The following is a 27,686-nucleotide window of genomic DNA, read 5'->3' as shown; positions in this document are numbered from 1 at the left end:
TTGACCAGCTTATTTTAAGCCTCAGTATGGATTAAAATTTGAAAACTCCCAGGGAAGTTGGCAAGTAAAGAACCTCTGACTATATATCTGGAGCTCAAAGCATAGTTTTTCTAAACTATAGCTAGGGAAAACTATAATTCAATGTGTCTTCTGAAAGAATCTGCAATTTACTGTACATAGAATGAATATTGATTCAAGTACTTCATATCAAATCTCCAGGTTATTTACAAGTTGTAATTTACAGCTTGAATTTTTAGTTAGATGATTCCACCAAGTGCCTTACCTTGAGAGGACATGTGTTTGTGGAGCACCCGAAGTAGAAGACATTGCACGTGTCCTATTTAACTGCCAACTATATGCCCCAGCAAGGGCTCAGTGCCTTCAGACACTAATTGACAGAACCACATACTGGGATCGTAACAAAAGACTATGTTACTTCCTCCAGGGCACAAATACGTATGTGGTCAATAGAACTGTTAAGTTTATAGTTAGGGCTGTCCAGCTGAGAACGCAATTTATAGAACGCATTGGGGTGGCAAGTAAAGGTGACGAATTCATTTAAACTCACATTGTTTCTGTATTTTATTTCTTGTTTTATTACATCTTGCATTTTTATCTTACAGTTTTATCTCTATTTTACCCTACTGTATTTTATCGTATTTTATCTCACCATAGTATATTTTAGTTAATTTTACTGTGTTTTAGTTGTTTTATGGTATCATATTTTATATTTTATATCTTATAGTGGCTGATGCCCAACTTTCTGACATGGTCATTTGACTATTCAATAAAGTTATTCATTCATTAGTTAGAAGTATAATATGCAGTTACTTAACATTCATATTCTTACCCTTTTCTCAAGGTATTGATGCTTAATATGTTTTGTTCTGAAACCTTGACAATTTTTGTATTTTTTTAGAATGAACCATTTTCCTTCTATTTGCTCTTTACATTTATTCTATTTTCTCATGTCCTCTTTAATCCTATATTTTCTACTTTCAACAGAGTAATTCTTTTTCATAAGGGTGTTTCATTACAATTACTTTGTTTTTGCATTTTCTGAAGTTCTATCACTGGATTTTTTAAAAATCATTCTGAATTAAGAATGGGAGCAAATTGTAGAACAGCATGATGATGGATGTATCTCTTCATAAAATATTCCACATTCCTGAGGTCTTTTCAGTGAGAAGGAATTCAACTTCCCTTATAGGTAGTCCTCGTTTAACAACCACAAGTGGGACCAGCAATTCGGTCGTTAAGCAAAGAGGTTGCTAAGTGAAACCACAGTTGTGCTTATGATCTTACTTCAGCTTTCCTTTGCTTTACAGACCTGCGAAGGTCGTAAAGGCGAGGATTGGTCACAAAGGTACTTTTTCATCACCGTCGTAACTGCGAACAGTCACTGTACAGCAGTTGCTAAACGAGGACTTAGTCACCATTTCTATGCATTGAGGAATTTTTGATACATCCTGACCTTCAGTATAACAAGAAATAGAGTGATTATATACACAAGCTTCTCTTGCTGTTTTTGTAATTTTTTCAGTATTGTAAATAAGTGTTCTTATTTAGTTGTTTTACGTACATATGTCTGTGTGTAGGTGTGACCTTCCATTCTCCAAGGGGCTGCCAGAAGAACCTTTTGTTGAAAAAGCTCTATTCTGAAGTAAGCTAGTGTTGCTTAACAGTAGACCAGAAGGCAGGATCTTTAAAACCATCTTCAATCCTGAATGGTGCATATAGGTCCAGCCATCTATGCAAATAAGTTGGCTTTAAGAGCCTAAGATCAAAATTCTATTAGCTTTATACTGAGTCCAGAAATGAATATGCAGCCAGGACATCTGGCGCAGAACAGATGCAACTTAATTAGAATGTCTACCCCATGCAAGGACACCTGTGGCTTTCTCTGGGTTGCTACAATAAAGTCAGGTTATAGTTGTAATTATCTAAGATTTTAAGCACCCTTTTCCTTGGGCAGTTGCAGCCAATGCAGAAAATGTTCATAATGATAATTCATTTTTCAGTGGCATGATTGTGTTTCAGTATAACTGGAAAAATAATTTAATTTCATAGGACAAAACCACACACAAATTGACTGAGGCTGCATCTAGCACAAAAGTGCAGTGTAAATTATGATTGTTGTGAATGTAAGAACTTTCCCTGTACATATGAAGACACATCTGGACTTATTATTCATATATTTATAGTAGGGTTAGAGGAACACCATTATGTTTGCATTTTAAATCCCCAAATTGGAGTATATCTATTTTGCTAGAGTTGAGTAATAAATATGTATATTAAGGAATCTGCCATGTGTGTGAAAAATGTACATGAAAATGAATACAAAAATCCATACACAGTTGGCACAGGAATGTTTTTCTATAGGTCTCCTTTAAAAATTACAAACTGAAACAAACAGAATAATCTTGTCCCAGTTTCTGCTAGAAAAAGCATATATGTTATAGAAAGAAGAACAGATTCCTTTAATGTGTAGTTTAGGTACACATTAGTACATTAGTTTTATTATATTGAAAACAACTACATTATTTTAGTGGTACAAAGCTATAAATGGATTAATATGAAATAATTATTAGCTATGTATTGATGCCTGAACTTACATGGAATTAAATCAATACATCAGATGCACTGCATAACTATAATCTTGCTTTGTCTTTATATATGCTAGCATGGATTCCTCTTTTCTTTTCCCCCTGTGGATTGAAAGCATTCAGCTAAGATAACAAACCATGTGCATTTTGATATTAATAGTTCTGATGAGTCTGTATCATTCTGAAAAAAATTAAACTGATAATGTAGATGTTAAATAGTGGTTATATTTAGTATGGCAGAGACATGACTTTTAGTTTAAATGGTTTGATAAAGTTTCAGAGATGAAACAGAACAGGTTAACAGTATTTTAAAAAGAAAAGAGAAGGAATAAGTGGACAGGGTCTGAAAACAGGAAAGTGTCATCAGAAGAAGAAAATTAAAGTGATCTTGACAGGCATCCAGGAGGTGAAATGCATTAATTTTGGGTCTGGAAAGAATCGGTGTCCGGTTTGCATCTTTTGCATGTTTGGTTACATTGTGAAATACTCCCTGCTTAAATGTCCCTATCACAATTTGGAGTTTTAAATATTGAGCTCATACTGACTGAAGTTATTTGATAATCTCAAATATTTCTGAATGACTCTTCCCTTCTTGTCCCTGTAGACGCATATACAACAGCAGAAGTAACCTACAAATGGACATTCAATGCATCAAATTCAGTAGAAGTAGCTCCAGATGGCTCCAGGTTGAATCAGTACGATCTCTTAGGCCAGACAATTGGACAGGAAACTGCCAAATCCAGTACAGGTTAGTAAAATGAAGAAGTAATATTGCACATTGTTGATTAAGAACCCTTAATCTAATCTAATTCTTATAGTAAGAATTCTTACTATAATACTTGTGCTTCTTTGTATTAACGGTCAAGATATGGTTTATTTCTTTTTGCAAAACCCTGTCAGCCTGCCAGTTTAACTTAGAGTATAGAACTACATAATTATGACATTGGAAGGGGCCTTAGAGGTCTTCTAGTTGCTACTCTGTGCAGAATGCACAGGAACATTTTTGGAGATGACAAGCTTCCGCTTGTAGCAACTAGCAAGGGGAACTTATCCTGCCACCTGGCAACCTGCTCCACTGGCTGACGCTTTGTACAGTCAGGAAGTTCCTTCTGAAGTCCATCCTGAACCTGCTTTCTTATGATTTTAAACCTTTGGTTTTGTGCCTGCCCTATGGACTATAGAGAAGAAGTCTCATGAGAAATTGTGTCATGTTATGATAATGCAGTGATGGATTTGGAAGAATTTCACCCTTAGAAGAGTCTAAATTCATTGCAGGTGATTTAAATTCACTTTGCACCGCTTGTGGTATCAAGAAAATTTAAGACCAAAAGACTGTGCATCACCCTTCTTTTGATCTTTCCCTTCCCTCACATGCTATATGGCAAACCACTGTCAAAAGCTTTGTATCTATTCTGTTATTTGTATCTATTGTTCCAATAAAATCTTTTTGACCTTTAATGTTTTGTTTTAGAAAGATGGTAACATCTAAGATATATTTGCTTGGTTCTGTTAAACCATATGCCATAAGCACATTTTTTTCCCCCAAAATGGTTTATCTGTGGAAGAATGTATAATTATTCTATTGTTATTCATTTGATCTGTTTTTCCCCCAGGGGAATACACAGTGATGACAGCTCATTTTCATTTGAAGAGGAAAATTGGTTATTTTGTGATTCAGACCTATCTTCCCTGCATCATGACAGTCATTCTGTCTCAGGTTTCCTTCTGGTTGAACAGAGAATCTGTTCCTGCAAGGACAGTTTTTGGTATGTAGTCAGTAGTAACTTATTTATTTCATATGCTAGCACAGAAGGACGTATGGTCTTAATTAAGGATTTTTCCATGTTTTTGTTTCAATAATCTTTTATGAATGATTGAAATTCACAATCATATTCATTTCTCCCTAATGCTGTTTTAGGTACAGTCTACTCCACAATTTTCCAGGAAGTTGGAAAGAGAATTAAAATATGGAAAAGGTCATATTTAAATCCAATTATTTTGTTGAGATGGGAGGAAGAAGTATATTATAAAAGTCATAAGCATGGGTTAGAGGGAGGGACGCGGTGGCGCTGCGGGTTAAACTGCTGAGCTGTCGATCGGAAGGTCGGCGGTTCGAAACCGCGCGGCGGGGTGAGCTCCCGTTGTTAATCCCAGCTCCTGCTCACCTAGCAGTTCGAAAACATGCAAATGTGAGTAGATCAATAGGTACCGCTTCGGCGGGAAGGTAACGGCGTTCCGTGTCGTCATGCTGGCCACATGACTCGGAAGTGTCTATGACAACGCCGGCTCCAAGGCTTAGAAACGGAGATGAGCACCGCCCCCTAGAGTCGGACTCGACTGGACTTTACGTCAAGGGAAACCTTTACCTTTTATGGGTTAGAGGAGCACAAGATCTGCAAGATGGTGGACATGGCATTGAGATCAAAGCCCTGCTCCTTTTGTACGAATGTGTTAACTGATGTAGGAAAGGGACGGGGGCTTTGATTGCAATGTCCCACCTTTCATCTTGTAGATTTTGACCTCTCTGCAGAAGCTGTTGGTCCCAAATATAAGAGTCTTCATGACCAGCTCTTTTTAGCATTTTGATCAGTTATCAGCCCAGAGGAACTTTAACCCACTCTCAATATCTTCTCATATTGAACTGAGTCTGGATTTAAAACCGTTCTTCTGATTTATTGTTCAAAGAAAAGGAAGCTTGATAGAATGGGAACCCAATCCCAGAGTGGTAAGTTTATAAAGAATCACAAAGTTTAAAGTTTAAAGGTAAATAATTGTCTTCCTGTTATTATTTTTGTATTAAATTTGAAGATATTAGCATTTTCCTACACGTTGAGTTGGCTGATTTGAACCTTCAGCTTTCTGTTTTCACTTTCCCTTGAGAACTGTCTGGTATCTCACTCTCACTTTATGTAAACACATTCTGGAATTGTTTGATATCTTCGACTTTCCCTGGTTAAGCTCCTAGGGGGCGCCATAATCTACTGCGTGAGACATGGAGGATTTCAGATTCTTTCTGACTTTTACCAGGATTTTAAACAGATTTCTTCTGACTTCTATCAAGCTTTAATGCAAGATATCTAGGACATTGTTGAAAAATATGAGATCTAAAATGTGCCATCAGGTTGGGGATGTGGTGGATGAAATTGAGGAATTTAAGAGTGATAGAGGGGACGCGGTGGCATTGTGGGTTAAAGCGCTAAGCTTGCTGATTGGAAGGTCGGTGGTTCGAATCCGTGTGATGGGGTGAGCTCCTGTTGCTAGTCCCAGCTCCTGCCAACCTAGCAGTTTGAAAACATGCAAATGTGAGTAGATTAATAGGTACCGCTTTGGCAGGCAGGTAACGGCGTTCCGTGTAGTCATGCCGGCCACATGACCATGGAAGTGTCTATGGACAAACACCAGCTCTTCGGCTTTGAAACGGAGATGAGCACCGCCCCCTAGAGTCGGACACGACTGGACTTAATGTCAAGGGAAACCTTTACCTTTACCTTTAAGAGTGATAGAAAGGTTTTTTTAAGACTGATTGGGATTTTTATTGAGATGCTGGATGAAGATTGAGTGATAGAGTTGGAGAAATCTAAGGGAGAGAGTGATCTGCAAGGCATAAGTAAAATTGATCTCCTGGTGGAATGCCATGAAAAGAACCCAGAACCTTTGAGGGGTCAGTTGGGCTGTTTAATTCTTTCAAGGGGAAAGCTCTGTGTATATTGTGGGGATATGTAACTGCTTTGGTTCATTTTGAACTGGGATACGGGTTGAAGAATGTTCGTCTGGTTTGCTTTAAGGATTTACTGTTTGTTTGTTTATTTACTGTTATTGCTATTTGCCTTTAAAGATTTGGATTTACTGTTTTGAATTGGCTTTGTTGTTTGCGTTTATTAAGATTAAAATTATTAAAACTGTTATATTAGGGTTAAAGAATTTTTATCTGGTTTGCTTTAAGGATCTGACTGATGTTATTCCCTTTTAAAGATATGGAGTTACTGTTTTGAATTGTCTTTGTTTTCTGGGTTTATTATGATTGGAATTATTAAAATTATTATACTATTAAGTATAATAGCAGGCAACTTATGTGCTTTTTAATTTGATTCTTATTATAGTAGACAGAAATGTATAGAATAGTGGTAGGAAGGGAATAATTACAGTAAATATGTTTTATGTTTTGGAGGGAGAAAGATGTTTAGGAGGTTTATATGAACTTTCTTTTTATTTTAATATAAGGGGGAGGAGTAACTATACTTACTGATTTTTATTATGTGTTAAAGTAGAATGACTTATAGAAATAATGTGGTGTTTTGGTTTGATATAGAATAAGAGATTGATTATGGAAATTTTTGTATATCCTTGCTGTTAAAAGTCGGAGGCCACATCTTTTAGTAAATTTGAAAAAAAAATTCTCTTGTGTTTCTATACTTTCTTAGTTTTTTTCTTTCTTTGTAGTTTTTTGTTTTTGTTTTTGTAGTTTTTATTCTTCTCTTGAAACCTAATAAAAAATTACTATAAAAAAAGAATCATTTTGTTTACTGGCATTGCTACAGCAGGGTTTGTAAGGCAGGTTGTTGATTTGTGACTTAGGGTGAGGATTTCTCTGCTCAGTTCATATCTTGAAGGAAAGGTGGGAAATCTCAAATCTCTTTCTCCTTTAGGCTGTATGTTAAACAGAAGAAAAGGGTAATCTCTACTTCTTTCTGTAACGAAGTGGCATCATGTCTGATTTACTCCAGTATGTAGAATAACCAGACAGGATCCCACACCCATGTATTAAAGAAATGAGTATGTATTTTATTCCATTCCATTCCTGAACTACCATCAACGTATAATAACATCATATACTCTGACCCCCTACTGTATTCCACTGACATTCTAACTTTTTCAGAATTTCTAATAATACTAGCAAGGGATTCTAAACCAGATTAAAAATAAAAGGAGAAACAAAGCATCCTTAATGTGCACCTTGACATAAATATAACCAAGGAGAAGGCACACCATCAATAATTACCTGTGATTTAGGAACTGAGTAAAAAATATCAATGCAAAACGTAAAAGTTTGCCCAAACCCCAAATAAATGAGAAACTGCTCCAAACACTGTCAAGAGAACATGCCAAAGGTTTTCTTATCACCTAGAGAATGTATAGCTGTTAGGTCTTGTCAATTTTGAGTTAAAGTAAGAACATCAAGTTAAAAACCTGGCATTGTCAGAAATATGACAGTTATATAAGACCAGCCCAAGATGAGTGAACTGTAGCAGGAAGGATAATCTGCAGACTAAAGTAGGTGTTAAAATTTGAGTATCCACATTTATCAAGGAAATAGATCTGTAGGTAGAACTTCTAATAAACTCCTTGGCCAGCTTGGAAATAACTAAAGGCTAACTAAAGGTTAGGTTTGGCAAAGCACTGTAGAGTACAAATAAAATAGCAGACAAAAACCCAATATACAGTACATTTTATACCAATGAGTTGGGAAACCATCAGGACAGAAATTTCATAGCCCTCATTCTTCTAGCTTTCCAAAAGTCCTGAAAAAGCTGGCTTTTCTCTAGGCCTGGGATACGGTGAGGCTGGAGCCCAGTGACTGCGATTTTTTAAAGTAATAGGGGTGCTGTTTTAGGGTGCTAAGAGTTGTTTTTTTGATGTTGTTTTTAATTGTTTCTTTTATATTCTTATTGCTGTAGGTATGAGCCACCCAGAGTTACAGAACACAAGATGGGGAGCCATATAAGTCTTATTCATAAATAAATCAATAAAATAGGACAATTTCAGTGACAATTTCTTGAAGCAAAGTGACCTCTAAAAAGGAATCTATTTCATCTTCTCTTGATGAAGACTTAGTAGAATACAGTTCAGAATAAAAAAAAAATTAAAAAACTGTTGAGTAATGAATCTGGAATCTGTATAGGCCTTCCCATTTATATCCTGAATAGACAATACAATATTATGTTCTCTAACTTGTTCAATTAACTTACTAGATTTCTTTCCTTTTGCCAATTTTGCATTTTACAAAGTATTGTAAAAATTCTGATTTAGAAGTGTAAATTGGTTAAGCTTGTATTTAGCAGAAACCAAAGATATTATTGATCTGGAGTTGGATGGACGAAGAAAGTTATAATAATTCTTTAAGTTTCCCTTCAAAAATTTAACTTTAGTTTGCTTGTTTTTGGATACAGTAATGTGTCTTCAAATAAATGCTTTAGAGGTATGTAACTGAGTCCCTGTTAATGGAAAAAAAAACCAATCTATAACTTTCTTGTTCCACTTGTTTAACCAAATCTTTCATTGTTCAGCAAAAAGCCATGCAAAGACCACTTACAGAATGAATGCAAATTAATACTAAATTTGACAATAATCTTCACAGGATCATTGCCTAAAACTAGTATGACATTTATATCTTTAATTCTAGGTATCAAAGATTAAGAAATCAAGACATAATCAAGCTGAAATTAGTTCCTGTGTGCAAAGGAAAGAAAGGCATATTTCCCACTGGAAATAATTAATATAACATGAATTTAGACATCCAGCAAAACAATATGAATTTGGGAGTATTGTTGGGATGGTGGAATGCTATGATCTAAAAAAGGATCCAAAGTTTGATTCAAATAATCTCCAAATATTATATGATCCCCTGACTTCATATTCCATTGTTGAAAAAAATGTTGTATTTGTTCTAGATCATCTGTGGTTGGACTACATAGATTTGGGAGTGCTAAGCATTTATCAGCCAATCTGAAAATTAGTCTTGATCTGATAATTCTTCATCAATTACCTTGGTAAATTAATGAAGAATTATTTCTTCATTAAGAAATTAATGAATGAATAAAAAGCAACAGCTCCTCTATGTTTAGAATTGTGACATATATAAACCTCCCCCATCCAAGCTTTCTATAAAACATGTCACCGCCCAGAGTCTACTAGAGTTGAGCGGACAATAAATTTAAATAAATAAATAAATAAACGTTTGCTTATAGTAAAGATATGACTCTCCCACAAAAAAGCAATTTTACTTCCCATCTTTTTTATCTTAGTTAAGGCTTCTTTACACTTAACACAAGATCTTGATCTTTGACATTCCATGTTTCAAAGTAAATTGCCATTTGATATTATCAATACTGAAAGCACTGAAGAAGGAAAAAAGATATATACTATATTCATCCACACCATATCTGAATTATAGCTTTCTTCCCAAAAAATGAAAAAAAATGCACTAGTCAACTATTAAACCTACCCTTGTTATGCCTTGTACAGATAAACCAATTAAGGGATCGCTATTGATAATATTGTTACTGTCCATGGAGAAAAAGGGAAGAAAGTTTAATGAAAAGAGACACTGTCTAATAAAGTCTTACTTAAGAAAGTTGATGAGGGGAAAAAGGAGGAGAAATGAGAAACAAGAGGAAACAACCCAGATTTAAAGAGATTATAAATTGGGAAGCTCTCTCTGTAACCAAGAGAAGTAAATGCAGCTATATAATTAAGAGCCAAAAATAAAGAAATGGGACAGGACAGAAATGAATGTAATAGCTAAATATAAGAAATATGAAAAAGAAAGACACCTTTTCCAACCAGGGTTTAAATATTAAGTTATTTTTTGGTTTCATGATTATTAAATTATTTCTAGGTACCCACTGATAATTTCAGAATAAAACTGGTCAGACCTCTGAATTATTAAAGGTTCTTCTCTTGATTGGTATTTCTCATTCTGTTAAACATTTTAGTCCACTGCTGGATTTCCTTTGAAAAATCAGGGGAGAACATAACTTACCAACTGATTACACAAGCAGAGCAGGGTGTATTTAAAATTCCATTTCTTACAGTGAATGTTAGGAATCTCAGAGTAAATGGTCAGGGCTTATTTCTCAGTTCCTGGTGGAATTCCAGGAACCTGTAGATTATGTCATCTACATGGGAAGGTGAGTTTCCGAAGACTTGATGACCCTTAACCACATTTATTAAATCAGTGGTGGATGCATTGACTGACTTCTCATGCCAGATGTAGTCTGTTCTCAGCCACATCTATTCTGGAACCTAAATTCTAACAGGGTCTTTAATAGTGTCATAACTTCTGTAACACAAACATGTGTTAGGTTCCTATAAGAAATTTCGGACTGTCTGATCTCTTCTCTTCAAGCATTCTTGAGTCAAAGATAGTTCCAAACACTGCAGCTGCCAAAGAAGCAAGAGAAAAATGTGAATTATATTATTTTGTATTTTTCCATAGAAATTTCTTTTTTTCCTTCTATATTATGTGCCCAAGGAAGCTTACTTTTTATATCAGAACATAGATTTAAAAGAAGAGGGCATCTATTTTAGAACTAAGACAGTGATTTTTTTTTAATCTGAGATCTGTCCCTTTTTCCTCTCCCTGTTCCACATTCCACACAGAATGCACTTTTAAACAGTAAGTTGCATTTAAGGACTTGGGATAATGAGCTGTTTTAATAATAAAAAATTTTCAGTGGTTTTCATTGATGACATCTGTTTAATGTGGTTGACCTGAGGCATCCATGGTGAATTATAACCAAATGGTTTGTTGTCTTTTCTTGCTTCAGATTACTTTGCATGGAACGTTACAGTCCAGCTAATTGGATAAATCTGGAATATGTTGTTCACAGAAAATGCATTTGAAAAGCAGTTGATTATGCCTTCAGGGACTAGGAAAGAGCTAGCACACAATTATCTGATATTTCCCCCCTGCCAAAAAAAGATTAAAGTATATGTACTATTCGTGCATTCCTAACCATGTAAAGAAATGATGAACAACCAGATTTTAAGCTTTTTTAAAAGCTTGTAAATGGAGATACCAGAGCCAGTTTGGTGCAATGGTTAAGGCACCAGCTAGAAACCAGGTGACCATGAGTTCTAGTCCTGCCTTAGGCACAAAGCCAGCTGGGTGACCTTGGGCCAGTCACTCTCTCTCAGCCCTAGGAAGCAGGCAATGGCAAGCCACTTCTGAAAAATCTTGCCAAGAAAACGTCAGGGACTTGTCCAGGCAGTTGCCAGGAGTCAAAAACTGACTTGAAGGCACACACATACACAAATGCAGATACATTACATATATTGGGTTCAAAAAGAGTTTGCAAAAGCAATCTAGAATCAAAATCTATAGCTCGAAAAAAACCTGGAAAATGAAATATTCCTAGTTTCATGAATGGTTCCTTCCATCATGAAATATTCCTCCTGTTTCAGGTCATAATTTACTTTTGTGGAATTGTATTCTTATAATTTGGAGACTTCTCTTACCACGCTATGCAATACATATTATCTTGTGACATACTGTACGCTGATAGTTAATGAAGTATTACACTATTAATCCCCTTTTCCCCGATTCAGATGTTAGTAATAATGCAATATATTACCAATCATCCATTCAAGGCACATTATTAGACAGCAGCCCAGTTACTTCTTTGGTTTTTGTATCAGACTAGATCCAATAGATTTACAAACATCACTTTCCTTTTTCCATCTTTGAGTAGAGGAGACATTCAGCCATTTTTGGGTTTGGATAGCTCTAATACCAATCTTACCAGGAGCCATTCTAGACTTGGGAGGCTAATCCTGGTGTTGTTACAGGTTCATATTGCAACTTGTTTCATCATGAACTGAAGATAGATTTTGCCTGTTAACTGCAAATTTTCTCACTGTTTGCTAAATAGGTGAGTAAAGATATGTTCTTCATCTATGATGCATAAATCAGAATGCAGGGAGGAAGCAGGAAAATACAAAACCCGCAAGTAAAATGTTCATTTATATTGATAGGCACACTTAAGCTGTTTGTGTGGATAGCAGTTTGAAGGATCTAATAACTAATGCACAATTAGTGCATTTTTCTATTTTGGGGCGGGGGGAACAGGCTTAACACCCCCTTTAACCATGGCATGTTGCAAACAGCCCTTCAAAATCAGATCTGAATTTTAAAAATGCTTTCCCTGGAAGTGGGGAAATTTTAGTCTAAAGACTAATATATTTAGACTTATATTTGGCAAGATGCTTTCTGTAAAACTTAGGAATAGATATTTCTGTTTTATAACTCAATATTTCTGTTTTATAACTCAACCACATTAATCAGAAATTATACAAGGTTGGGCAGTAGGTACCAGCCATGATTCAAACTCCAGTCTCCCATGTCAAAGGGCAGTGCTCTAAACATCACGGTATCCAGCCGCAATATCTATATCTATAGATCTAGATCTATATAGCTGAAACTCACCCGAGGGTAGTTTTTCTGTGTGAATTGTATCTGAGACCTCGCCAGACCTGTAAAACCAAAACATTTCTGAAATCTGTAGATTTTTCACTAACTCCAGCATTTTAATAATTGTCCGTGATCCTGCTTCCTTTAAGGCACATGGATCCTTCCTCCTGTTCTTCTTCCTTCATCTCATTTTGTATCCATCTGCAATTTTAATCTAGAGCTGAATATATGTTAGGGGGACCTTCTAAACCTCATGTTGCATTAGCCTCCAGATTCTTTAAACAAGCCCTGGTGATTTTTCTTTCCAGGGTTTTAGTTTGCAAAGATACATTAAAAATTAACATAGAAGTGGAAAAAATGTTAAAGACTGCACTGTTTCATTAGCATGCCATCCTGTACTGATACATTTATAGACCAAGTCTCAAACAGATATTAACAAATAGTAATTTAAATAATATCAGATATGTATGATGGACTTCTCATAAGACCATCATCTCAGACTTAAAAAAAAAAAAGATCAATTCACTTTTTTTTTCTTCATTTCACAGCTCCTTTGGTACATATCAAACAGAAACCTATCAACCCTATTTCAACAAAAACATGATTTCAAGTTAAAAGTGGAACTCACACATTTCCTTCCAGAGAGATATGCAAGATAGGTGATGCAGTTTATACCATGCAAAAGTCCTGAGCTTCTCTCCCCTCAATCAGTTCTAGCTATAACATTAGTAACTCAAGAGTCTAACTCTTAGGAAAATGTATGCAATAATGTGACCTCTAATAAATACATCAAGTGTATCTGCAGGGGGAGGTCAAAAATGTCCAGATGGCAACCACGTGACTGAAGGATTGACACTTCTTTAATCCGTGTCACAATGCCCATAAAAAGAGGTGAGTCTTAGATTGCACAGTTGGGGCTGCCATCTCAACTTTTTTTGGTACAGATACCCCTAAAATAATAATAAAAAAAATTGTATAATTCTTCCTCCAGAGGTGAGGTGGGCCCCCACTCTCCCAGCCTTCCAGAAAGGGGTGAAGACCCAGCCCTGCCATCTCGCATGGGGCGTGAGGAGGGGTAACCAATCCTGAGGATGGTCCCGTAGATCAAGAACTTCTTATTTACCATCTATGCCTTGGAATATATTATTTATTTAAGAACATTTTTTTTATTCTTATTTTAATTAGTATTTATTCTTGCTTTATCATAAACTGTGCAGAGTTGCTTTTTGAGTGAGATGGGCAGTGACAAAATCTGAAAAATAAATAAATCAATCAATCAATCATTGCACGGTTATGATTCGGCATCTTATTTGCAACTTCTATACCCTTCTGTCTTTTTTCAGCTGAATTCTCCATCATATCCCTCTGTTGTCTTTCGCTTTGGTGCTGTACTTTCACATGCATTTTGCATTACCTTGACTAGGCTCTTCCTTTTCCATTCTTCTTTTTCTCCCCTACAGGAGTAACAACAGTGCTAACAATGACAACGTTAAGCATCAGTGCTCGTAATTCTCTGCCCAAAGTAGCTTACGCCACCGCGATGGATTGGTTTATTGCGGTTTGTTATGCCTTTGTATTCTCTGCCTTGATAGAATTTGCCACTGTAAATTACTTCACAAAAAGAGGATGGGCGTGGGATGGAAAAAGCGTAGTCAACGATAAGGTGAGTGCTCAAAAACGTGTCTAAAGTTCCTACCAATTCAAAGAAATCAATTTAGCAGCATCTGTGCTGATGGTTTTCCATTACTGAAAAATAATTAACGCCTTAAACCAATATGAAGACAGGGTACATTAAAGCAAGAGTGATTAGGAAAAGAAGTAGAGAGTTTGGGTCTGAATTTCAGCAGAAATTAAACAGCTGACACGGAACCTTACTCTGTTTCATCTTGAAGAAATAAATATTATCCCAAGGCTGTCCATAAATTAAACCATAGCCCATTTATGCTTGTTCAATTTCCCCCAAAATCTTCAACAACATTTCATTATCTTCAAGAGTTCTGTTTTGGCATATGGATCCTATAAGGATCTGGATGGGGAGAAATGGACTTGGGTTCAACCTAGCCAAACCAAGTGGCTATGGATTCATGGGTCATCCGTATCTGAAGACCTTCAAACTTCCATTGTTGACACCGTTGCACTTCCTCAGATGGAAGTGGCAAGTAATTTGGTGGTCCTCCTGGATTCACAGCTGATGCTTAAAGAGCAGGTGATGGCTGTGGCCTGGAGGGCCTTTGCACAGGTCCATCTTGTGCAGCAATTATATCTTTTCCTGGATCAAGAGGCCCTACAAACAGTCACTCATGCAGTTGGACTGTTGTGAAGCACTTTACATGGGCTGCTCTTGAAGACCACTAAAATACTGCAACAGGTCCATAATGTGGTAGCGCAAGTGCTTATGAGCATACCTCAGTTCACCTGGGCAGCACCTGCCCTGTGCCAGCAATTACAAATGCAGGAGGTCAGACATAGTTCTTAATAGCAGTCTATAAAACTCATTTGCTCCATACTTTGTAAATCTTTCAGGACAAAAGAAAGGAATATAAGCATGATAAATGAAGAGCTGTCATAGACTTATACAATCTTTTTATGTAAATGTATTAATATTAATCAGATTCTAATTTGAATAGAGCAGTGGTTTTATTTTTAAAAAGTGGGTGCCTTTTTCAGAATTGTTTGATCCCAATAGAGAAATTCTATGTTTAAGATATACAAATACAATCCCTAAAAAGGCATTTAACAGCAATAATAATAAATACAAGTTTAATAAATAATACTGTTTTATTTTTCAAGAAGAGTTTTTTAATTGGGAAAAAACCACAGCTGGTTCTATTGAACCAGTTCTATTGATCCATCTGAACCAAAACATGTTTTTGAAGTTTTAGTTTGGAAATAGAGTGAAAAAGGCCTGTTTTGTTCTGGATATGAATCAAAATGCTGTTATTCTGGGAGAAGAGATTCCAGGGAAGGATATGAGTGGGAAAAAGCCAAGGATGAGGGCTTTCTGGTGCAGCCATTGACAGTGACCATGGGGGCCAATGGGATGGTGACAAAGAAGGACAGGAACAGTGTTGGTACACAGACCATAGAGAGGAGGAGGTAAGAGTGGTGTGATCACCCCATAAAATCCCTCTGGAAACCCTCTTGTGTTAGCCAAGACCTAGAACAACCCAAATCTTCTGTGTTTTGTTTCTGCAGAACTATGGCTGACTCAAAACAAAATAAAAATTAACTAGACTTCTAGATCCCTAAATGGACATTTTCCAATATTTGGCACCTGCAGTTCTTACTTAAATACAGTCCACTTTCTTCTGGTGCTAAAAGGTGTGCCCTTTTGAAAAATAGATCTTCACTTCTACAAATTCTTGTATGTGCACAAGGAACTTGAGGAAATAAAGAATTCTTCACCAGTTCCACAACAATAAGAATGTAGGAGCATTCTTAAAATTCTAGTAAAACCATAGCTGAGGTGAAGTTCAAGTGAATATATTTTTACTTTAAACTGCAATTAAAGTAAAAGTTTGAAATAACTGTTGCTTGAGGGTAGCATTGTGAGGAAAAGCATCAAACAAGAGGAAAACTGAAGCTCAGAGTTTGGATTTTGTATCATTTACCTACTAATTTATAGATATCAGAGCATTGATGCCCTTCTTGGTCTGGAAACCCCTCCATCTCACTAACCTGTGTCTTATAAACTAAAAATATGCAAGTAGAAGGAAGAGGGGATGGGGAGAAAATAGAAACACCCGTGCGCTAATTCTGACTTCATGAATCTGTGATGTTAAGTTTGGGATTGTCCAATTTAGGATTGCTCAGGTAGCTCAATTCCAGTTTAGTAGCAGATGGTCTTCCAGTTCTTCCTCACAAGCAATTTGTTTCATGGGCTTTTAGGAGAAGGGCTCCAGAAAGTAACCAGCAGCAAGTATAGATGGCATTTATTCTGCCATATCTCTTAAGGGCCTTGGCTGGCCCTGGAAAACTAAGCAGGGTTAGACCTAGTTAGCATTTGGGAGACCACCAGGAAATTCTAGAACTGGGAAGTTGAAAAAGCATCCTGGAACAAAGCAATTCCAACTACTTCCATATTGTACTATCCTTATTATACTGAAGAATACAGTATAAGAAGAATGTGTATTTTTCATCGCTGGTGTTGCTAATTACATTGACTACAGTGTGCATTACAAATCTTCTAACCTCCCCCTTTTCTTGAAAAATGGCAACAAAGAATCCATCTATGCAGAATGAATTAATAAAAGTCAATGACATTTTCTCCATCTCTAGATACTGCAGAATAATTTGTTTAACAAAATAATAAAAATATTCTGCCCGGTTGGATAAGAACTGGTTCACCTCAAAGCATAGGCATCTACAGAAGTGTCCAGCTTTTTTCAACATAATGAAAACAGCATTGCTTTGTCCCAGTGAAGAAGATGAATCATGTCACCGTGGTAGGTTCACACACGGGCTACCTTTGGTCTTAGCCAAAAGTCCAAAAGCTTTCTGCAATGGCAGTGTCAAAGTCAATGAGGTTAATCTAAGGCACAATTATGGAGAATTGAAACAAGTAGATATGTCTTTTGTTTCCAAGAGTTATAGATATTTAATTATATATTATCTTTTAACAGAAAAAAGAAAAGGCATCTGTCATTAAGAAAAACAATGCCTACGCAGTGGCAGTTGCCAATTATGGACCAAATATCACCAAGGACTCAGTTCTCCCAACCATCTCGAAGAGTGCTACTACCACTTCAGAACCCCACAAAGCCAAGCCAGAAGCCAAGCCACAAGAAGCAAAGAAAACGTTTAACAGTGTTAGCAAAATTGACAGAATGTCCAGAATAGTGTTTCCAGTCTTATTTGGCACATTCAACTTGGTGTACTGGGCCACGTATCTAAACAGGGAACCTGTCTTGCACGGGTTTGCTCCATCACACTAAAACCTTAACTTTATGCTGAGGGTATGTAACATCATTATGATCAAGTTGTTTTCCTATGTACAGTACAACTAATAACTGCTAATCAGTGAACTAATATGTACAGGATGTATATAGGCGTCATGTTTGTTTATCTCCAAAGGAGGTGCACAGAGTTTAGTCATGGGATCTGTAAGCAGATGGCCCCCATGGCAAATATATTCTGCTCTCCTATCTATGTGAGTTCTCCTAAATTTGGATTTGACTATGCTGAATTATATCCATACAAACCATATATGGTCCTACATAACTATTTAGTAACGCTATTTTTTTAATTTAAAGTTTAAGATATTTTTCTATAAGACAACTGATTCTACTTTAATGCAAAGATCTATTAATGCAAATCTTTAATGCAAAGATCTATCATTTAAAAGAGAAGGATTTTTTTAAAAAGAGTAATCTTAATAATTTCTTACAGTATCAGTGCCCATGTAAATATTACAGATGTGTGGTGACCTTAAGTACTCTCTTGTTTGCAGTCATTAAGAATGCAAGTTATGCATAAAAGCATCGGAATGGCAGGGATAATCATTTCTTTTAATCAAGCTTTGAAGTGGCTGATTATTGGCTTATTCTGTGGTGTGGCCAGTGGTCTGTCGATAAGCAAAATGGTTGAGCTTGGAGGTTCCTCCAACAATTCAAGGAATAATTGAATCCATACCCCAGTGTAGAAGAGGTTGACAACATACAGAGAAAACAGCCATGAGACACAAAACTAAACAACCAAGCATGAGTTGTTGATTCCTGGCTATATTAATTCAGTCTTTTGTTTTAATCGTTTTCCCTCTTCTGTCCCTGGTCTATTCTGGATCAAGTGACCTTTTCTGAATCATAATTTAAAAGCTGGAATAGGCAAAATTGTGCAGAAGTTCAAAGAGAAGCAATATTGATTATAAAACAACCTCCATATGTTCTTTTTTTAAGTCACTGTAAATGTTTTTGTAGATTGCTTCACGTGAACCCCTTTCTGTGGCAGTTTTGGTCCTGAAATGTGTAGTTTATTATAGACAAGAGATATTTCTATGACAACTGGGACAGAATCATCACAGTTGGAAGCCTATGTTTTAAGCCTGTAGAGACTTAAACAGGATAGAATTTACCAGATTTACCTAACAGGAAGACTAGTTTCTTCCCAGAGGGATACATTTGCTACTAGAAATAGAAAAAGCTGTTGAAAATAGAACAGCAATAGATGCAGATGGCTTCAGACATCGCTGCTGAAATGCATGGATGTTTTTGAACATTGACATGAAGATTTACCTTTGCCTGGAAGAGGTTGCTTGTGTGATGAATCTGACCATTTAACACCCAGACAGAATTTCTCTCCCTTCCTTTCCTTTCCTGTAGAATTACTCTTCCCTCCATCCTTTTTCTCTTCCCTCCCCTCCCTCTGGTTTTCTTCCCTTCCTTTCATTCCACTTCTATCCCCTTTCCTTCTTTCTTATTGCTTCAAGAAGGAGGGAGAGGAACATACAGATGGGTCTCTCTCTCCCTCTCTCTGTCTATGCTTGCATATTTCTCTGAATAAGAAAGGTTTATGTTTGAGAATGGTTGATATATGCAGATGGGAGTTCATATAAATAAATTTGGTACTTTATTTTACAGGCAATTGATTTGAAACAGTAGGTATTAATTCAGGTTTTTTTTTAAAATTTGATCTGTCTGTGCCCTTTTTGGTGGGGGGGGAGTGTGGTTTCTGACACACACACACACACACACAGGAGAAACTGGGCATTGCACAGGATTTTTGTGTGTGTTTATAATGTATTTTTCTATCTATCCTACCTTCGGGGGAGGGTCCTCTTAAATTCAGGTTTGTCTTCCTTTCAGGTGAACATGATCCTTCAGATAAGCCATTCAGGGTTAAGGGCATAGTATTAGCAGTAAGATAAGGTCAGTTTTCATTTTATTATTTGATATAACCCAGAAGAGATTCTGTTTTCAATTAATATACTTCTGAATTTTTCAAGTGAGCAGCCTTAGGAATAATTTGCATTTGTTTCTGTGCACAGGATGATCTGCCACTAAATGTACAAACTGACTTCACTAATAAACCTAAAACTGGATGCAAAGGTTGGTGCCAAAGGTTGGATACAAAAGTCCACTTCCATATGTTGAAGGTATCTTTCACTCATGGAAAGCTATTCTAAATCTCTAGAGTACTGCAGGAGAAATGTGCAACTAAATCCAAAGATGTTCTTCCATTTGTGCGATCCTCTTGTGCAAGATCTTGCTCAAGCAGAAGCATAAAAGCTACTATCACATTAGTTTAGCACCATGCAAGTGCTTGAACAAGGAGTTTGCAGAGTGACCCAAACAATTCTTTTCTTTCTGTAGACTTGTTCCTTGGAGTCTGTTTTTATGTTCAAGGCAATGTTTTGGAGCCACGGTGTTATATTTGTAACATTAACCCATTCATCCCTCCAGTATTGAAAAAGCTTCCGACATTTGATTTTACATTCCTATAAGAAGCTCCAGAAACTAGACAGAGAAGGAAACTTGACCTGTGGATAGGTCATATTCATGAACAATTTGCTTGTCATAATGCCATGGGAAGCAACGTTCTAGATTTTTAAATATGGGTTTGTGACTTTATCTAGAAGCAAACTGCACATAGTAGACAGTCACAAGGCAATTTTCAATATAAATTCCACCTTGTGACTTTACATTTTTATAACTTTCAAAAGAAATGCCAAATATCAAGAATATACTGTACTTTCAGATACTGTTCAGGGAGTTAAATGTACTGGTGATGTAAGATTTCTGTGTGCAATTTTTTCCAAAGTAAAGTTTCCATGAATTCCACTTTAAAACCCTTCCTTCATACTATTTCTTTGTTCACAGGAAGCACAGGAAACAGTGCATGTCAACGCTGGTTTCATAATGTTAGTTTCATTAATTAATTTAATTATTATAGCCGCTTTTGTAAAGTACAACGTTATCTTTTCCTGGCATAAATCTAAAACTTTAAAAAAAATGATTTTGCTAAGAAGCGGATTTGTTTTTGAAAGAAAACAAACTTTAATGCCTCATCAGTTCTTAGATGCTTATGAAAACAAAGCTGAAGCCTGTAATTACAATTTTTATATTATATTTAATACGATCCATTAATTTCATTCCGAAACTTTTACTAAGTCCCAAAAGCCCTTATAAACCATACCATCACTGATAATTATGTATCTTTTTCAATTTTTCAATAGATTTGGTCAATCAGAAGTATTCGATTCACGTACATATTAGCAGTTATTAGTTGACCTTTTTTAAAAAAAATACACCAGTATGATGGTGTCTTTATAGTAGAAATGTGTAGTTGTCTAGTGTCATTTATTGCAGTTTTGTACAGTACTTGACTATAGTGCATAAACTAGATATTGCAAAGTTTAAGAGAACGCTGTATAAATATTTCTAAAGCAAATTTAAAATTAAGGTGTGAAAACTCATATATATATATAAAAAAATTCCAAGTGATATTTTCATTGATTGAATTATTTTTCTGTCTTTTTATTCAATATGATTTTGGTCTTGGCTCTGAATGACAAGTATTGACAACAAGGTCACAAATACATTTTACTGGTGGTAGCATAAAAATGAACCAGATCTTCTAGTATTTAAATTGCAATCCTATACATTTCTACTAGAAATAAGTTTGATCGAATTCAATAAGGCTTGCTTCTAGGAAGTTAAACTTAACATTACCCTAAAATGTAGATATTTCATGTAATAGGAGAAAGCTTAAAGGATGAAACCATATTGCCCCAGAATGTATTTAATCCCCTCTAATGAATCCTCCCTTCTTAATTAGCCGTAGCTGAAAAAATAGCACTTTATTTCAAACATTATTATAAAAAATCCTTATTTTCATATCTATTTATATATAACGTAGATCTATGTAACTCAGAAATGAGTGCAATAGTGTGATAGTACTGTTCAAGGTTTGAAGGTGAGCAATAAAAAGTTCTTCATGGTAGAGTTAGACATATCTAAAAATGTTTTATTTGTAAATTAGCAACTGGCTTTTCAGTGCTATGCTGTCCATGTACAAATACATGTATAAGTATGTATATATGTAAAGCATTTGTAAATAGCATAATGTAGATTTTTTTTTCAGTGTTATTGTTTTTGAGAAAAGGGCTCTGACAGCATAATTCTAAGGCAAAGCCCATGTCATTGATCTAAATTCTTTTCTTCAAATGTTATGTTCTGAGGAGAATTCTCAATCCGTGTTGTTCTTGGGAAGCTGCAAACTCATTGCTATTAGTAGGAGAGGGAAAATAACCACCCTTTATTAACAGTGACATCCTTCTCTATGGTGCCCTGACATTAATACTTGTGATGCATTCTGAGTATAATGAAGTGGTTTACAAACTCTATATTCAAGTGTCCCAATACAGTCTGGTTCATCTGTTACTTTCTTCTCACTGTCACTGGTACATGAGACCCAGAGATGAATCACGGGTTGCACGATCTTCCAAGAACATAATATTTGAGAGTTTGCTACCAATTAGGTCTCTTCTATCACAAACTGCTCTGCGTTTTCATCCCTCATTAATTTCCACGGGAGATGACGGTTCACAGCACTGCACAAGATTTGGACTTTAAATGAGGAGGATGAGTTTTATAACCTAAACATTTTCTTAAAGTTTGTATGATACCTGGGATTTTTTTCCTTCCAACAATATCAGATCAGAAGTTTGCCTCTCAGAAATTAGGCAAGAGGGGAGCTTAAATACAACTGATTATGCAGTAGATTCCTCTTTGTGCTGTCTAGATTGATATATCAGGAGTGAAATTTCCAAATATTTCAGGCAGCATGCAGAGTGTAACCTGGACAATATTGGCCTGGATGAAATCCTTTTTAAACTTTGTGGAACCTACTGTAGTTCCTACTGTAGGCAATGATGATGCAATTGCTCTTTGCTTTTAACAAAGGCGTACCTCAATGAATTGTTTTCTCCGATTGGTATAATAACATCCTGATTCTAAAGATAAGGACAGCTGCAGTGATGGTAATACCAATCAACAGTTCTGTCTTCAACCAAGCAAGTTCTGTAGGGCCATCTGATTGTGTTGCCTATGAACTAAGATTGCATTCTAGTGGATGTCATTAGCAGATGTGGACAGTTGCACTGAAATTGATGGCCCTGGTGCCTAGCATTTTGTGGATGCTAAATACTGTATGTTAAATACAGTTAGTTGTCAACCTGAATTTAGGATGATAGATAGCCTATTTGCCTTCTCTAGTTTTCAGTTACATCCATTCTTATGCTACTAACATGGAAGTCAGACAATAGTGTATGTGTTTTTAGAGAATTAAAATTGGTAGCCTCATTTTCCCCCTTATCTGAGCAAACTGGTATATATAAACAGAGATGGTAATAAGCAGACTATGTGATCTGAAGATGATACTGTTTCATTTTCACCAATGGGGGTGGAATGTGCCCATTCCTCATCTTCTTCCAGCCAAAAAGCTTTATGTAATACAACTCTGGGATATATAGTTATGATCACTATTGTAGTGCTGTTAGAATGCAGGGTTAAAACCTGTATTTTTCTCTGTTTGCTGTTCTGGTTCTTGCCAACTCTAGGTGTGCTGGTCCATACACAAGCTCTACCTTTTCCTTTAGTTTTTCATATTAAGTTTCTACCCATTTTTGCAATATTCTGATTTTTTTAGGGGAATAATTAAAAACAATTTTTGAGTGACCTCTGTATATCAGGGTGTGAAAAAATATATTTCAGTAATTGCACTGCTAAAAAGACAATGCTGTGCAGCTCTGCTTTGGTGATAAACCTTACAGAAGGTTCTTCTGGGCATGCACAAGCATGCTCAAATAGCATAGCCAGGCCCTCGAAATGGCCACATTAAGTTTTCAGGAGGACCTGATGACTTTACATCTCCAACAGTGGATTGGTGAACTAGACATTGCGTGAAATCTCTCCAATTGCTTTGCACAGCCCTGCTAGACACATAGTCCATTTTGTTTGCTAGATGTTTTCCTATATTTGGTCCAGAATTTCAAACCTGGATAAAAAAAAGAAAAATCTAAATCCATTTTATCCAAACCTGGATCAAAATGAAAAAAATCTAAATCCATTCATACTAGTTGAAATGAGCCATTTCTCACCATGCTTTCATTCCATACTACTTGTTGTTCAGTGTTGATAGCTTTTTTGAAATCACTGCCTAGTAATCCAAAGTATTAATATATTGGTGCTGCACTCCGAGCATTTGATCTGTTTCTTGGTATGAGGCAAGCAAGTACGATGCAGAGTGGATGCAGCAACTATTCATAGCACATATCATGCGGATAGTACTTGAAACAAGATTATAGACCATGGGAATCCATATATTTTTACAGTTTGTGAGGCCAAACTTTTGGCATTGCATAGGAGAAGGAATGAAGCGTCACATCTTATGTTACATTTACAATTTGATGTAAAGTGTATTGTCATTTTGAAGCCTCCAAAATGAAAGCAGTATTTTGAAAAGATTAATTTCATGATGTAAATTGAAGAGTGCAGAGATTGTAGTACTGTATGAGTATAGTTGCAGGAAAATTTTTTTATCTAGATAGATAGAAAACTGTCTTATAGTAAGACAGGCTATTCCATCTAGATAAGCATTGTCTACATCAGTTGCCTCTTGTTTTCCAGAATTTTAAACAGGAAGCTTTCCTTTCTAGAAATGCTTGGAGCTCTTTTGCATGCAACACAGATGATCTACCATCTGCTGTCACTTTTCTCCATCTGTTTGCTTGGTCTGAGTGTTTGTTATGACATTTTACTTCTCATGTAATATGCTTTTTACATGTGTAAGCCACATCCATGAGGGCAATTAATTCATGGATCCAGCAGCATCTCCAGGGAAGGTGGTCAAAGCAGGCATGATGGTGGCTGGGGCATTTCAATCAAAGCCCAGCCCCTTTTTATGTGCATGTGGATGCCATTTTGCCTGCTTTGACACACTGAATCCCTGCAACACCAAAGCATAGATCCTTGTTTCTGCTGTGTTAGGAGATAGCACTGTATGTGGCCAAGTTGTGTGGGGAAAGAGTAGAAATGTGACAGTTAATATAGTACGAGTGTCACTGGGACACTTTCTGGTAGAATTTGAAGTGGTCTGAGATGCAGGTTGTATCTGAACATCATAGAAAAAAAATGGTTTCTCTATTCCTATCTGAATGCATAGAAACTTTTAAAGAATGGTGCCTGAACTTATTTAGAGGGTTGATAATATATAGTTTCTTATGCCTTGGGTGATGTTTTAACTTAAATAATTCTTCATGGTTCATTATTTAGTTTTTTAACTGGTTTTTTTAACAGGAAGGAAGGGAGGAAGGGAGGATCTCCTAACTACACGGCTATCTTATTTTCGGTTAAGATTCCCCCCTAAGTACCCCACTGCTCATATTTTGGGTCAAACATCTTGTCTGATGTTGTTTAAATAAAAGGCCCAGTGAATTTCTGGTGCTTCTCTGCATAGGGAAAATGGTACTGATTGCAACAATAAAGTAGCTTCTGCAGTTCTGAAACACTTTGAATTTATTACTGCAGGGACATTGGGTGACAAATTTCAGTGGCAGCATTTAGTTCAGTAGAAACCAAAACTGTCAGTACAGGCCAAAAATTAACTTTCCCTGTACCCTCCAGAAATGTGTTCAGTGTCTGAGATTTACAGTTCTATTATGTGGCAGGTTAGAATAACCAGAAGTTATGGATGCAGTATTGCTTCAGAATCTCTATGATAGGGGGAAAGTCCCATGTTAGCCTCTTCTGTGACAACTGCAAATGCCACTGTCATCAATCTTTTTGCCTTTTGGGTAAAACTTCACCAATCCCTGTCTTAAACAAATTGTGTTTAGCCATCTGAAGCACATTGCACTTAGCCATCATGTAGTTAGTTGAGTTTTTGCTTGAAATAATCCATAGCTTGGTACAGTGTTTCAACCCAGCCATTTTATCTGGGTGTCTTCTAGTATGAAAAACAGGTATTGGGAACAAGTGTGGATGCTAAGATTGATCACATAATTTCAGAGGCTTTATGAGTGTGTAAGGTATGAATTGTTCCCGGCCCACATATAATCAAAACCCAGGTTAGTATAAGACATTTAAAAGTTTTATTCTTTAGATATCTAACAGTTGTATTCTTTAAAGCAGTTATGAACAGATTACCATGTTGACATGATTTCAATCAGAAGAAAATTAAGGGAAATGACTTTAATAAAATAATAAAGCAGGGATGCTACGTAAGCTTTCATTTTATTTTACGTAATATGAAATAACCATTTGTTGGAAGCTTATCTGTAAAATGAATATAGGCAGTTCAGAGAAATACATGTTAATTGAAATCCTAGGATGAGAGAATTTACTTACTAAAACATATACAGCATTCTCTCTCAGAAGCCTTAGAACAGCTGTAAACCAGGCCTACTTCAGAGATATCCTATTAAGATAAATGGGGTTTCACTCTGGCAGTTGGTTGTGGATTTGGTCAACATGTCTTCCATGACACAGTATTAATTTATAATTAATAATATTCCAATTTCTTTAAGCACTGTAGTCCATTTATCTTTTTCCCCATATGTCTGCATCTTAAATTTAAAGCCACCTATCCTATCTGAAACCAGAAAATTATTTTATAATGGAATTTTGAAATATGCAAATAATCTGTTTTCCAGAAAGCAAATCCAACTGGATTAATGGAATATGAATAATTATGTATAGGCTTAGTGTGAAAATCTTGTTGACAGATTAGATTATGGCTGGTTTACAAATGTAGATATATTCACTTGATCACTCTGTAATTGAGGACTGGATAGATGTGCGGATCATCTCTATCAAGGGGCATCTCTGTCAAGAGGTATTTTCATTTCTATCAAGGGGAATTTCAATCGTCTCTATCAAGGGGCATTTTCAGAAGGATGAAAGAAGGGATGGAGGCTTTTTTGAACTTGAACCTGTTACATTTCAAGGTCTTCAGAGTTGTTATCATAGGGCGAGGTAGACAAATCCTTCTATGGAATCAAAGCCTAGCCAGATAACCTTCCATGCTGCACCTCATACATTTTTAAGATACCTTGAAAAGTACCATGTTTGACATGAAAGTAATAGTATCAACCTTCTGTTTCTAGTGCAGTGGCTCATTCACATATGAATGGTCTCACAATGTTGTAGTAATCAAGTGACAAGCATATATTGATGAACCAGCCCAGGTGTCTGTTTTCATATTTAGTTTAGTTAATGCCAAGTTTTTAAATAGATCGTGCTATCTCCTGGTACATAAATATTCCAGGCGTTGCTTCTACCACAAGAATACCCCAGCTTGATAAATTTCTTCACAAAATTAAGGCTTGCACTTACCAGTTCATAACATGCTTTATTCCAGTTCACACTAAAAAAACTTACGGTCTTTATTTCTCAGTTCTTTGCATAATTCTATGGTTTTCATTTTCAGAGATAAAATAATCATACATGATCTGGAGAAGCAGTTCTGTATGCATGCTTTCAAGATGGGTATAGGGATGTCTTTTCAATTTCTTTTCATTTCAATTTAAACAGGGGTGATTATTCTGCTGAGTAGTTTGGATTCTTGTGGTTAAACTAAGAGGAACTTATTTGAAAGAAACCTATTTCTAGCTGCTTTTCTTGAGTTTAATTTAACTCAACTTGTATTGTTGTAAATCAGGAACACCAAGAGAATGTTGTGCGTCTATGCTTGATATATTATTTCTGAAAAGTATTACAAATGTGTTTTTAAAATATGCAAGTTGGTTTACACATTTTTCCACAAAAAGAATTCATTTATGTAGACATCTAGCTCTGTAGCTTCGTTTCATCATTTCTTAATTCCTCTGTGTTGGTTGGTGTTCAAGTGTTTGGTTGGCCTGGAGCTCATGTGATTTCTGCTCAAGGTGCTCAGAA

The 27,686-nt window shown here is 36.0% G+C and overlaps 1 protein-coding gene across 1 annotated transcript in view; it reads left to right on the top strand.

Annotated features, from left to right (window-relative positions):
- The window catches only part of GABRA2 (gamma-aminobutyric acid type A receptor subunit alpha2), a 95,777-nt gene extending 77,703 nt beyond the window's left edge, over positions 1-18,074 (top strand). Inside the window, exons 6-9 of the mRNA XM_063310321.1 lie at positions 3,211-3,354; positions 4,220-4,372; positions 14,256-14,458; positions 17,418-18,074. Of these exons, the coding sequence (XP_063166391.1) occupies positions 3,211-3,354; positions 4,220-4,372; positions 14,256-14,458; positions 17,418-17,729 (812 nt within the window). The 3' untranslated portion in view covers positions 17,730-18,074. The remainder of the gene's footprint in view (positions 1-3,210; positions 3,355-4,219; positions 4,373-14,255; positions 14,459-17,417) is intronic.
- The last annotated feature ends 9,612 nt before the right edge of the window (positions 18,075-27,686 follow it).

The sequence above is a fragment of the Candoia aspera genome, chromosome 8 (assembly GCF_035149785.1).
Source record: "Candoia aspera isolate rCanAsp1 chromosome 8, rCanAsp1.hap2, whole genome shotgun sequence".
NCBI classification, from domain to species: domain Eukaryota; kingdom Metazoa; phylum Chordata; class Lepidosauria; order Squamata; family Boidae; genus Candoia; species Candoia aspera.
Note: the sequence above shows the minus strand (reverse complement) of the source record. Positions and strands in the feature narration are given on the sequence as shown.